Source organism: Leuresthes tenuis, unplaced genomic scaffold (assembly GCF_036924035.1).
Source record: "Leuresthes tenuis unplaced genomic scaffold, fLeuTen1.0.hap1 SCAF_8, whole genome shotgun sequence".
In the NCBI taxonomy this organism is placed as follows: Eukaryota; Metazoa; Chordata; class Actinopteri; order Atheriniformes; family Atherinopsidae; genus Leuresthes; species Leuresthes tenuis.
The window spans coordinates 4,451,612-4,463,053 of record NW_027325362.1 but is presented as its reverse complement, the minus strand read 5'-3'; the positions used below and the strand labels follow the sequence as shown (position 1 = coordinate 4,463,053).

At 43.0% G+C, this 11,442-nt stretch overlaps 2 protein-coding genes across 3 annotated transcripts; one reads left to right on the top strand and one right to left on the bottom strand.

The window, feature by feature from the left end:
• Positions 1-52: 52 nt before the first annotated feature.
• On the bottom strand, positions 53-5,674 carry setd4 (SET domain containing 4). Of its 2 annotated transcripts, XM_072390539.1 has the most exons (14): positions 5,326-5,674; positions 4,720-4,835; positions 4,549-4,639; positions 4,368-4,463; positions 4,068-4,105; positions 3,598-3,686; positions 3,224-3,460; positions 2,095-2,154; positions 1,858-1,987; positions 1,590-1,764; positions 1,381-1,459; positions 804-884; positions 583-706; positions 53-492 (listed from the first exon to the last, which is right to left on the bottom strand). In XM_072390539.1, exons 3-14 carry the CDS (start codon positions 4,622-4,624, stop codon positions 349-351), a joined length of 1,329 nt encoding a protein of 442 aa, XP_072246640.1. In that variant the 5' UTR covers positions 4,625-4,639; positions 4,720-4,835; positions 5,326-5,674; the 3' UTR covers positions 53-348. The 2 variants fall into 2 exon arrangements, with proteins under 2 accessions (XP_072246640.1, XP_072246639.1); XM_072390538.1 differs by having other exon boundaries at positions 4,549-4,835.
• Positions 5,493-10,751, top strand: LOC140312748 (carbonyl reductase [NADPH] 1-like). Its single transcript, XM_072390541.1, has 7 exons — positions 5,493-5,511; positions 6,931-7,045; positions 7,825-7,994; positions 8,177-8,284; positions 9,897-10,105; positions 10,211-10,264; positions 10,354-10,751. The coding sequence occupies exons 2-7, from the start codon at positions 6,933-6,935 to the stop codon at positions 10,525-10,527; spliced, it is 828 nt and encodes a 275-aa protein (XP_072246642.1). The 5' UTR covers positions 5,493-5,511; positions 6,931-6,932; the 3' UTR covers positions 10,528-10,751.
• Positions 10,752-11,442: the final 691 nt, after the last annotated feature.

The following is an 11,442-nucleotide window of genomic DNA, read 5'->3' as shown; positions in this document are numbered from 1 at the left end:
TCTTTTCTTTTTATTAACAAAAAGATAAATGCATTAAACAACATGAGGAAAAACCAACAGCGACTCGCTGCTGTTTCACTGCAGTTATGAAGTCCTGCAAGTAGCAGAAATATTTCATTAAGATTACATCTTATCTGGATGTGTAAGTCTGACTGAGTGTGACTTCAGTCAGACAAACTGGTTTATATGTATTTAAGAGTCTGGTGTAAGTTGGACACAATAATGAGATATTTCCTGGTATAAACGCACAGCTGCAGCTCCTTCAGTATACCTCTTATCTTCTCACCAGCTGTGGGACAGGACAGACTTCCTGGCTTAATGCGGTCAGAACAGAGGACGAATCAGATGTCAGCTCAGGTCATTTCGTCTGGCAGAGCTTCTCAGTGCCTCCAGACAGCTTCCCAGAATGCACTTCTCCTCCTGCCGCAGCGACCTGACCACATCTAGCTGCTCCCTCATTGGCTGCTCACATTGTTGGTTGAGATGGAGGATCTTAACACACACACACACACACAAAGAAAACGAGTTAGTGCAGGTGTTGCATCACTGGGAAACAGATTCGGGTGTGCGGCGTGTGCACACCTTATCCAAAGCTCTGAGTGTATCTTGTAGTAGTCGCTGACACAGAGTCTTGGCCGTCTGAACACTCCACTCCTCGGTCTCTGTACAAAGAGCCTGGCCGAGCAACGCTGCCTTCCATTGGTGACTGAAGTCACACAATCAGATCAAGTCAAAGGATGCAGATGTAGATTTCAGGAAAATCTACATCTTTCCTTTTAATACAGACATAAATCCAGTCTTACTACAATGTTTGGGGCAGCGACAACAATCTGAGAGCGGTCATCAGCCTCCAGCTGGGACCGTCACTGGACACGGTGAGATTACTGGCAGGACGGAGGAGAAGCAGGAGTCATTTTATTTTAGCCACACAAGTATTAAAAGTAGATCTGAAACAACTCTAAGTGACTAAATATGAGCCATTAACACACATCTATAGGGGACAAGAAGATACGAACCCCTGGGATTAGCAGTGAAATTAGAATCAGATGCTTTCAGTCAACAGATTGCTAATCAGTTGTGATGAAGTTCCCTGTTTTATTTTAAGAACAGAAGATATCAGTCTGATCTTTATGTTTGTGGAAGTGCATCATGAGAGACTTCTCAGACCTCATAAAAAAGGAGATATTGACGCTCATCGGGCTGGAAGTAGTTACAAACCATCTCCCACGAGTTTGGACTCAGTCCACAGTCAGACAAACAAACAGCTTCCCTCCCCAGAAGTGGTGGAACAACAAAAGATCACTTAAAGAGCAGCTGAATAGTCAGAAATATCTACCTTCACTGGTAAACAGCATGAAAATGCAAATGGCACAGACTTACTGAAGGAAATCATTCTCTCTGAGGAATTTAATCTTCTGATCCAAACTCTTATCACCTCTTAAAACATCACAGAGGAGCTCTGAGGGCCAAAAGAAACGGAAATGTCCAATTTTCACACACCGCCACAAATGCAACCATTTCATCTTCAGCATTCCTTTGTTATGCTGTCAGTGTTGTGGGACATTAATCTGCGCTCCGCTCAGGTTTACCTTCGTCCACGTAGACCACGCTGTGGGGATTGGCAGTGGCAACAAATCCGTACTCCAACAACAGCCGCTGGTTGTCGTGGGAACCGTAGTTGATGTAGGCCTGCTGGTAACGCGGTGTCCCGGAAACGCTCCTGATTTCATAACAACTTGTCACATCACTGAACGTTGCTTTCACCTGGTGGAAAAGGTTTTGTTGTGTACATAGGGGAAATTCACTTGAGAGTATCTACTAAGAGCTTCAGTGGTTCCACATTTACAACCAGTTTACCTGCACGTCAGGACGGTGGTTGAGGAGGTCCAGAAATGGAGCTAAAGCGTAATTATCCTGCCCAGACAGGAAGTTGTTGGGGAGACGGGACATGAAGACAGAGCGCGTGTTGACGCTACACCAAGCCCACCTGGAGGAGAAGGTAACAGCTGAAATACCTGACAGAACAAACTCCTCCTCACATACTGTGTGTAATTATTTCAGAAGTTTGTATTGAACATCTGTGTGTTCAGGTACCTCAGTGCCTCATAGGTCAGTACATCCTCTGTAGGCTGGCTTAGAATTGGCTGCAGCGACCTGAACAAATAAACCAATCATAGCTTGAGCTTCTTATAAATCTTCTGGTGTATTTTAAATACTTTGTTGGGTTAAAACGCCCAACAGCTGACCAGCTGACCAATAATTATTAATTATTCAGCAATTAGTTTAACTTCATCACAGAGCTGATATTTGGTACTTTGACTTCAGTCTTTCCCAACAGACCAACATCAGCACCAACACAACCAAGAGCATCGATTCATGATGCTGCTTCCAAGTGGCAGCAAAATGCTGCAACATGTGTTTCCAAGTCCCCAATCCAGAGAGCTCCAGAACTACTGCATGTTTGGGCTCTGACTTGAGAAATCAGCCTGAGACTGAGGAGCAAGCCCAGGTAAAAGGAGCTACCCGCTTACTTTGTTGAGGGAGGAGCTGTGAGCTCCAGGCTAACTTCTTCTAGCTCCTAGCTCTAGCTTCTCATTTCATGGCGAGCAGCGCCACAAATGCATGTTCATAGACCCCCATTATCAAGTATTTCAAGGAAAAACTTCTTCACATACGATTTTAAAGGGCACAGATGAGTTTGAAATTACTGGTGTAATATCTATTGGACTTTAAAGATTTAATCCTGGATTAAAAAAGCACAGCTGTCAGGAGGAAAAGCTGGCAAAACATCAAAGCCTGTACAAACATGCAAAATAACAACCTTATAACAACAATATTACTGGCCCATCATTAATGTCAAGTCAAATTTATCTAAAAAGCACGTTTAAAGTAACCAGAATTGACCAAAGTACTGAGGTAAATTTTCTTGAAATCGTCAGTTTTAGCCTTTTAGGTGCAACCTTTCTGTCTTAAGCTAGTTAAAAACAATATAAAAGCCAGCAACAATTGTCAAAAACATTTTTGAGCTGGATGTCTTTGAAAAATAATGTTCAATGTAATCTTTTCATGTCCCGTCTTTAATTAAACCAATACCTTCTTTTTTCGTTTTACCTTCATTTTCTGGTTTTCCATACATTACTTTCTTATCTCAAACATAACCTGCACTGGTTGTGTTTTCAGTTACCACGGTGACGCACAGAAGAAGAAGTGGTGCTGTACACACCTGAAAAAGTCCTGATTGGAGGAGTGGATCTCACGCACAGCCTCCCGCTGCTCTGCGGCCCGCCTCCGCACACCGACTGGCAGAAGTGCGATGACATCATCTGCGAAATACGCCGGGCAGGTGTAGGCGGTGGGTAGCACGTCGATGTAGGGGAACCAATCAGAGGCCTCCCCTCTGTGCCGCTCACACACCAAAAAGATGCAAAGCACCAAGAGTGGTGAGAGACGTGGCTTCCAGCTGCAAAGAGAAACATCTGGACAGTTTGCTTTAATCCCTCGGTGGCTCCTGTGCTCCCACAGTTTATTCACAACTATTTAAGAGGAAGAAACTGGAACACCGGACTGAAAAACCATGTTTACATCTTTTTAAATCACCTCTTGATAAACTGTCCCAGGTAGCTGTCCAGAACTGTTGACGTCGTAAGGAGACAAGACTCTGGCAGAGAAATGATCAGCTCACCAGGCTGTCAACAGAAGGAGATGAAGACAGAAGGTTCAACACTCATATGCCTGTAATTCTGACTCAACAGGACAAGACAAGGTTCTCTTTTTACTTACAGCTTATAAAGTAACATGTAGGTACAAAAATTAAAAACTGCTTGTGCATAAAACAAATCTTCAGCTTGGACTCGAACAGCTTTTGCAACTATCTGACCTGCATTACCTACAGTAGTGGAAAAAGTCTTGAGCCGCCTCCTACTTTGCCAGGAAAGCAGAAACTAGGTGCCACAATTATATAAATAAGCAGAAAATACAGCATATAAGACTGCATGTTGCAACTTTAAGAGCTTTTACAGCAGTGCAGTTTATTCTGACCAAATGCATTGTGATATAAGCTAAATTACCTTTATAGTTTGGAGAGTCTGCAGTCCCCTGCCTGTGTCTGAATGAGAAACCACAGGATACACACAAACTGTAAGTTTTGCATCATTAGCAACAACTCCTGTTACATCCATAAAAAAACTAATTGTCACCTGTTAATACATGCTGTGTGTCACTTAGTACACATTGTTAGTTGTTCATAGTACCAAATGCTATAAGATAAAGCCTCATCAGACAGCTTCCAGCAAATATCAGTTGGATAAACAAAGCTTTAGCATCAGTGCACTGCTGGATACTGAAGACAAAGGACACCAGAGTCGTACCAGTGAAGCGCGCCGGCTGCAGCACCGTTGAGGTGAATCCTCGCTGGTGAAGGAACTTCATCAACCTCACATAGTGCGGCTGGTGACACAGAGATACTGAAGAAACAGACATAAACAGTGGCAGTGATGGAAGCGTTTCCTCCACTGGAACGTGTCTCAGCAGCAGTAACCTTATTTTTACCAGACTTTATGGTGCTTTCATGTTTCTGCCTCCTCTTCCTTGCAGCTCGTCCAGCTCTATGGCTACAACCTCCCATGTCCCCTCCCCGGACCTGTGGTGAATAAACACTCTTACTAGCTAACAAAGCATGTAACGGTTTGGCCCCACAGTGACTTGTTCAGAGCTTATAACCTCATCGGGTCACTCAGGTCTTTCCAGAATTGGATCCAAATCTGCTGAGGATGCTTGCAGTTACTGGGGTCCAGATCTCTGGAACAGACTTCCTGCTGATCTGATGTCCATTACACCTGTGTTAACATTAAAAATTTAACTTAAATTACTCCTGTTCTCAGAAGCCCACGACTTAGAAACATGTATGTGAACCTCTGCTATATTTTCTTGTGTGTTGTTCTCTCATACTTTGCCTTTGCTCCGCATGTAATGAACTGTGCTATGTTAAATAAAATTGGCCCGGTATTTGCCATTTGTCACATAATCTAAAACAGGGATAATATCCCTTTAACCATTATATTTCCGTGCAGTTTACTACCTTAAAACCGATGTGCGGACGCCTGAGCTAAACCATTACACACAACGCAAACACCATGCAGTTGTAGCTCAGACTTGTAAATAAAGTGTGCCGTTTCCTGTAGTTTAAAACGTCAAACCTGCCCCATATAGCCTTCAGTGTTATAACCAAACCCTACATCTGCTACAGACTTTAAACGCCGCACTGAACCCTACAGAAGAACAACAATAACGTATCTACGGGTGTATGAATGCAGTAAAACAGACTACCTATTTGTTAAACTCCCATGTTGCGCCTCCGCTGCCCACGTGTTCGCCTTGTTTTTCCGGGTATGCGCACTAAAGACTTCGCCCCCTTATTGTTGCAAAATTTCAGTCCTCCTGCTCGGTGCGTTTCCTCCTCAGCTGTCCGCGCCTCTCTGCAGCTTCGCTTCACGCCAGGGCACCAGCTTTAAAGTAAGAAACCTCCGTTTTGCCGTCTCCTTTGCTAGCTGGCAGCTTCAGTGATTTGCTTTCTGCAGCCGAAGATTGTTCAGGGTGATATCCGAAGGGTAAAGTCAGCGTTATGCAACAGAAAACTACCAGCGCGCGCGTGAGGTCCGCCTTCTGAAAGAAAACATTTTCTGAAACAGGCGGTTAAATGATCCAAGCTCGTCTTGCATTTAATTTACAAATAAGGACAGTTTGTCACCCTGCTGTAGTAAAAGCGTTCAGGAGTCATTCTTGTCAAACTAGTTTATATCAAGAGGTCAGAAGTCACGGCTGATGGTGTGACTTTATGGCAGGTTCAAGTTAACTAATCCGTAGATATTTTACCCCTTTTTCACTATGTGTCAGACAAATTTGTCCCTCTGTAATCGTCATCATGACTCAGCAAAAGTGTCTTTCAGTTCCCAAAATATTCCAGGAATTTTCTTGTTTGTTTGGTTTTTTTAAAATGCATGAACTACCCTGATGATTTGTTTTGGCTGTCGAATGGTTCACTCGAAACGTTCTTCTGACGTGGGTTTAACTTTATATTATGCAAATATAGATATATAGAGAGATTTTTCTCTCTGATAGAAACATTTTTATTGGTGAAGAAGGTCATGAAATCATCACCAGTTAAAAGAATACATGGCTCGAACTCTTCGTCAGCCTGGCTACAGTGCTGAAGTGAAACCTGGGATTATTCTTATTCTTCTAAATCAATGATGAATAATAAGCAGTTCTAGATTTGTGAAGAGCTTTCTTCTATGTTGTTAACCTATCTATCCAGACTAAGTGATATTCCTCTAATTTAGTGGAACGCCATCTTCTTTCCAGCTTTCTTGTAGTTTGCTTGAAAGCACGCAGCTGTAAATTAAACCAAGGATCCAGCCTCTTCTGAGCGATTACCTTCCATTTCATCCCATTACTTGAGGCAAATTCACGGGGTGCTTAATTGTGGCAGGACAACCGGAATTTTCAGCAGATTTAATAGAAAACAGTCACAACCAATTGAGACGAAAGTCTTTTAAAAAAGATGAAGAAGCGCCGTTTTGGGAGCATTCTTTTATCGCAGGAAACAGAAATACCAAAACGCAGCCAATTAGGAATGTTTTGTAAGGAGTGATGTTCTGGAAACATTCTTTCACTGCACAGCCTTCTGCTAACACCTAGATCTAGATGTCAGTCTAATCTTTGGAGAACCAAGGCTAACGTTAGTTGAACTCTGAGCTTGCAGGGTAAAGTGAAGTGACTCATCGCACTCTTTCATTTTCAGGGCAGAAAAATATACAGGCGTTTAATGTGTAACTCGTGCTGTGAAAAATGTATTTTTCCACTGTCAATGAGTGTTTGATATGTGAGTTTGTGCTTTTTTTAAATTATTTTTTTTTTATTTTATTTTGCCAGACATGTCAACTCGGGTTGCTATAGTAACTGGTGGCAACAAGGGCATCGGCCTGGCCATCGTCAGAGCGCTCTGCAAGCAGTTCCAAGGAGACGTTTACCTCACAGCCAGAGATTTGTAGGTAGCTCACTCCCTAACACCTGAACCACCACAACTTTAAGTGTTCTGTTTCATGTCTATGGATCATTTGACTTTTATGGTTCACAAAAAGTTAAAAAGGGACAATTATTACTCCAGTAACAGGTACAAATGACTTCAGAACTCAAAAATTAATGGTAGACATAAGTTTGTGCGAGTTTTGAACTTTACCTCAACTGGCTTGTGATACTGCTGTTATCTGATTGGTGATTAGAAATATGTGGCTTTTGTGTTCACTTTTTGGCAGTTGAAACCAGTTTAGTAAGTGGTGACAGAAACACAAACAAAGGACTCTAATGGAAAATAACCCAAACTATCTGCACATTATGTGCAAAACCCCGTCTCTGGGGGTAAGAAGCTGATAAACGTTGATAAAGATTCTCTAAGTTAAGATCCAAAAAACGAGCAAAACAAATCGCTGGGAATGAAACATTCTTGCAGAGGTCGGGAAGCGGTGGAGTCTCTGATCTTAGAGTGTCTGCCAGCCTTGTTTCATTTACTGAAATCATGTATTTCAAACTGTCTGAGCTCATAAATGACATCACTGTTTGTCTCCTCTCACATCTAACAGAAGCTCAAAAACAGGAGTAACGAACCGAATCTGTTCCCATTCCCATCACCCAGCCGATAGGGCTAAGGAAAAAAGTTTTAGAATAAGATGAGCGCTAACTTAAGATGAGAGAAACCCATCAGAAGTCAGCAGCAGATCTGCTTCTCTTAAGAATGAAGTAAAGGAAACCTTTTTGGTGACTTTGCAGCGGTCGAGGTCAGGAGGCGGTGGAGTCTCTGACCTCAGAGGGTCTGAAGCCCCTGTTTCAGCAGCTGGACATCAACGACCTGAACAGCATCACCGCCGCCGCTGCTTTCTTCAAAGAGAAATACGGAGGAGTGGACGTCCTCATCAATAACGCTGGGATTGCTTTCAAAGGTAGAATTAGAATGATTCATGTTAAACTGCAGCGAAGACAAACACACTTAAGTATCATGACTACTGCTTTAACTTGTACAAACTGGGACTGAAATCAGCCTGAGCAGCACCAGTGTTTGTGTCCTAAACCAGCAGTGATGGGTTCATAGATGACACTGACGTCTTGCTCACACTCTCCACAGTGGCGGACACGACTCCGTTTGGTGGCCAGGCAGAAGTGACCCTCAAGACGAACTTCTTTTCCACCAGAGACATGTTGACTCACTTCATGCCACTCATCAAAGCTGCAGGTACGAACACAGAATAGGATCAAATAATGGAAGAAGGAGGAGTTTTTTATTAGACCTTTAATAGACTTCTTGAAGGACTGATACAAATACTGTAAATTCACAAGGTTTACAAACTCCTTCATATTTATGTAATATAATATGATTTCAAATGGATAAAGCTACAATTGGCCCCTCCTCAATCCACACTCATCGTCATCATAAAGTGCATTGAAGGTACAGTTCATCCTGTTTGCTTTGAATATTCTTGGAATGTGTTGAGGACTTGGTTGGAGTCTTGCTAATTTGTCTGGACATAGTTTAGAAAGACAGTCACTGGAGTTTACACAGTCCCACGTTTCACGTTGCACATCGGGACAAAAACCAAGCCTTGAAATCTCAGCAGGACCTTGTAAAAAGGCACAGGTACAGAAATGTTTTCTAACAGTAACTGTGAATGAAAGACCCACCAAGACTCTTAGCCCAACTGAGGAAGAGGAGCCTGGCTGGTGACCAAGAACCAAATGGTCACTAATGCAGCTCAACAAGTCCTCTGGAGAGTTTGGAGAACCTGCTAGAAGCACAACCATCGTAGCCTCTGAACCAGTGGTCCCCAACTTATAGACAACCTTAAAGTTATAGACAAGCTGCGACCCAGGGAAATCTTTAACATCTCAAATTTCTTTAATGAAAACATGTTGCAGTTTGAACCTGACATAAAATAAAATATCACAGTGTGTCAGTAGACACAAAATTCAAGTTTAACGATAAACAAAAGCAAACAAAAGAGTGTGACAGTAGAGAGGGAAAATTCTCTTTAACACTCAAGTGGCTGCATTTTAATTCCAAATCAAAAAGTGCACCGAGGTCGTTCCCCCTTTTGTCCTCAAAATAAGACAATCCATATTTTATGTAGTCAATGTCGTACCTGGATTTAGCCATGGTCACTCTCATATGAAACTGTACCTTTTCTTCTATCTGTGTAATGGCGGGAGTCGATTAGCATTAGAGGGTTTTGTCGCCACCTACTGTTCAGGCGTGTGAACAGCATGCATTCTGAACCCTTCAAAATTAAAGCATGGTCATTTTCCTGAACTTTTTTTTTTCCCAGTCAGAGTCTGGCGACCCACTATTGGGTCGTGACCCACCAGTTGGGAACCACTGCTCTAAACGATAAAGAGGAGAAAGGAAATCCCTCTTTTACCACAATTCCAAACAATATGCAGAACTCTGCTAATACCATGCTTTCAGTCGAGCCCAGAAGTAAACCTGATCTCTAGAAGCCTGAAGGTGGAACTTCGGTGATGCTTCTCATCCAGTCTGACAGGTCTTAACTGAATCAACTGAATCGTAAATCATAAAAAAACAAACGTAATGGCGTAGATGATACACCTACGCCATTAAAATTAAAATTTACGAGAATAAAGCCTGTGGAGACTTGCAACAAACACCTCAATTGACTTGAGTGTCTGAGGACTTTGTTTTCCAAAGCTGAAGGAAGAAATCAGGACACTTCCTGACTCTACTGCATCTGCTTTCTGCTCTTTATTGTCTCTCCTTCCTGATAACTGCGACAGACCTAAAGGTTCAGTGAGTAGTTTTAAGCCTCAGACGTTCTCCTTGTGTGTGTGTTTAGGTCGAGTGGTGAACGTCTCGAGCTTCGTCAGCTGCCGCACTTTGAACAATTGCAGCCCGGAGCTCCAGCAGCGTTTCCGCAGCGAGGACATCACAGAGGACGAGCTGGTCGCACTGATGCAGAAATTCGTGGACGAGGCCAAGAGAGGCGAACACAAGCAGGGTGGCTGGCCCGAGACGGCGTACGGAGTGTCAAAAACCGGCCTGACGGTATGATCGATTCATCACTTGTCTCAGGTGTTGCAGTCTTACAGTGAATTTATATCAAGCTTTACACCAGCTGCTCTAAGCAAACGCACCGTACTGTGCTCGCAGACGCTGTCCATGATTCTGGCTCGTCGTCTGTCCAAGGAGAGACCAAATGATGGGGTAATTGAAATGAAACACCTTTAGTTTATTTGATATGTTGAATAGTTTTTGAGGCTCAATGACAACACAAAGGTTCTTTTTGAGCTCAGATTTTGCTGAACGCCTGCTGTCCAGGATGGGTACGCACTGACATGGCCGGTCCAAAAGCCCCCAAGTCACCAGACGAGGGCGCCATCACTCCGGTCTACCTGGCGCTGCTGCCGCCCGGAGCCACCGAGCCTCACGGAAAGTTTGTGTCCGATAAGGAGGTTCAGCCGTGGTGAAAAGTTACAGCCAGCCGAGTGTGTGACTGTCTGTGATTTTATACGAGCAGCAAGTTACATAAAAACTTAAAAGCGTGTTTGGGCCAGCTGCTTTAAACTGCTTTCAACATGTAATACGAACTCTGGCTAATTAATTTCATATGTAACATGAAGTGAATCAACCTGCCTTAAATGGATGAAGTGCTTTGTCCTGAAATCAATAAAATAAAATGTTTTTTCTACAACGCTGTGTTTTTATGTCATTAAGACTTCACATTGATTTCATGAAGTAAACATCAAGTTTCCACAAAGTTCATTCAAATTTTGACGAGGACAAGCGGTACGCTGTGGAAATCACTCATGACAGAGTGGATAAGTGCTCAGATGTCATCACATCTGCTCTCTGAAACCCGCTCTCAGGGAGCGGGACACTTCTTGTTTTGTTGCAGAGTCTCAGCTGACCGACGCAGAAAGGAAGCTTGAAGCATAAACATCCTGCCCTAAAAGCAAGTCATTGTGGGTGGAACCAAACTCCACTCTCCTCTCTTCATTTCCCAAAAACTTAACCCTTGATTCCCCTCCTCACGTCCTCCTTCCTCCCACTTAAATGGGACGTCAGTTAGATGTAATGTATGACGTGGTTAGATGAGCATCAGCGTGTTCGTGACAACATCGATTACTTTTAATATAACTTACAAAGTGAGGTTAAGTGTTACGACTCTCTCAGGTCGTCCCGCTCTACATCAGACACCAACTAATGTTCTTCTATGCTCCTTGTGCACAGAATGAGTTTCAAAATGCCAATAACTTATTGGTAAGTGAGTAATTTTAAGGTTTTAAGAGCTGCCCTGGTGAATATCTGTGATACCGTGTGTTACGCTGCCATCTTGGACAGGACTGCCTGGGAGAAGAGAATTTTTAGCTCAACTGGACCTT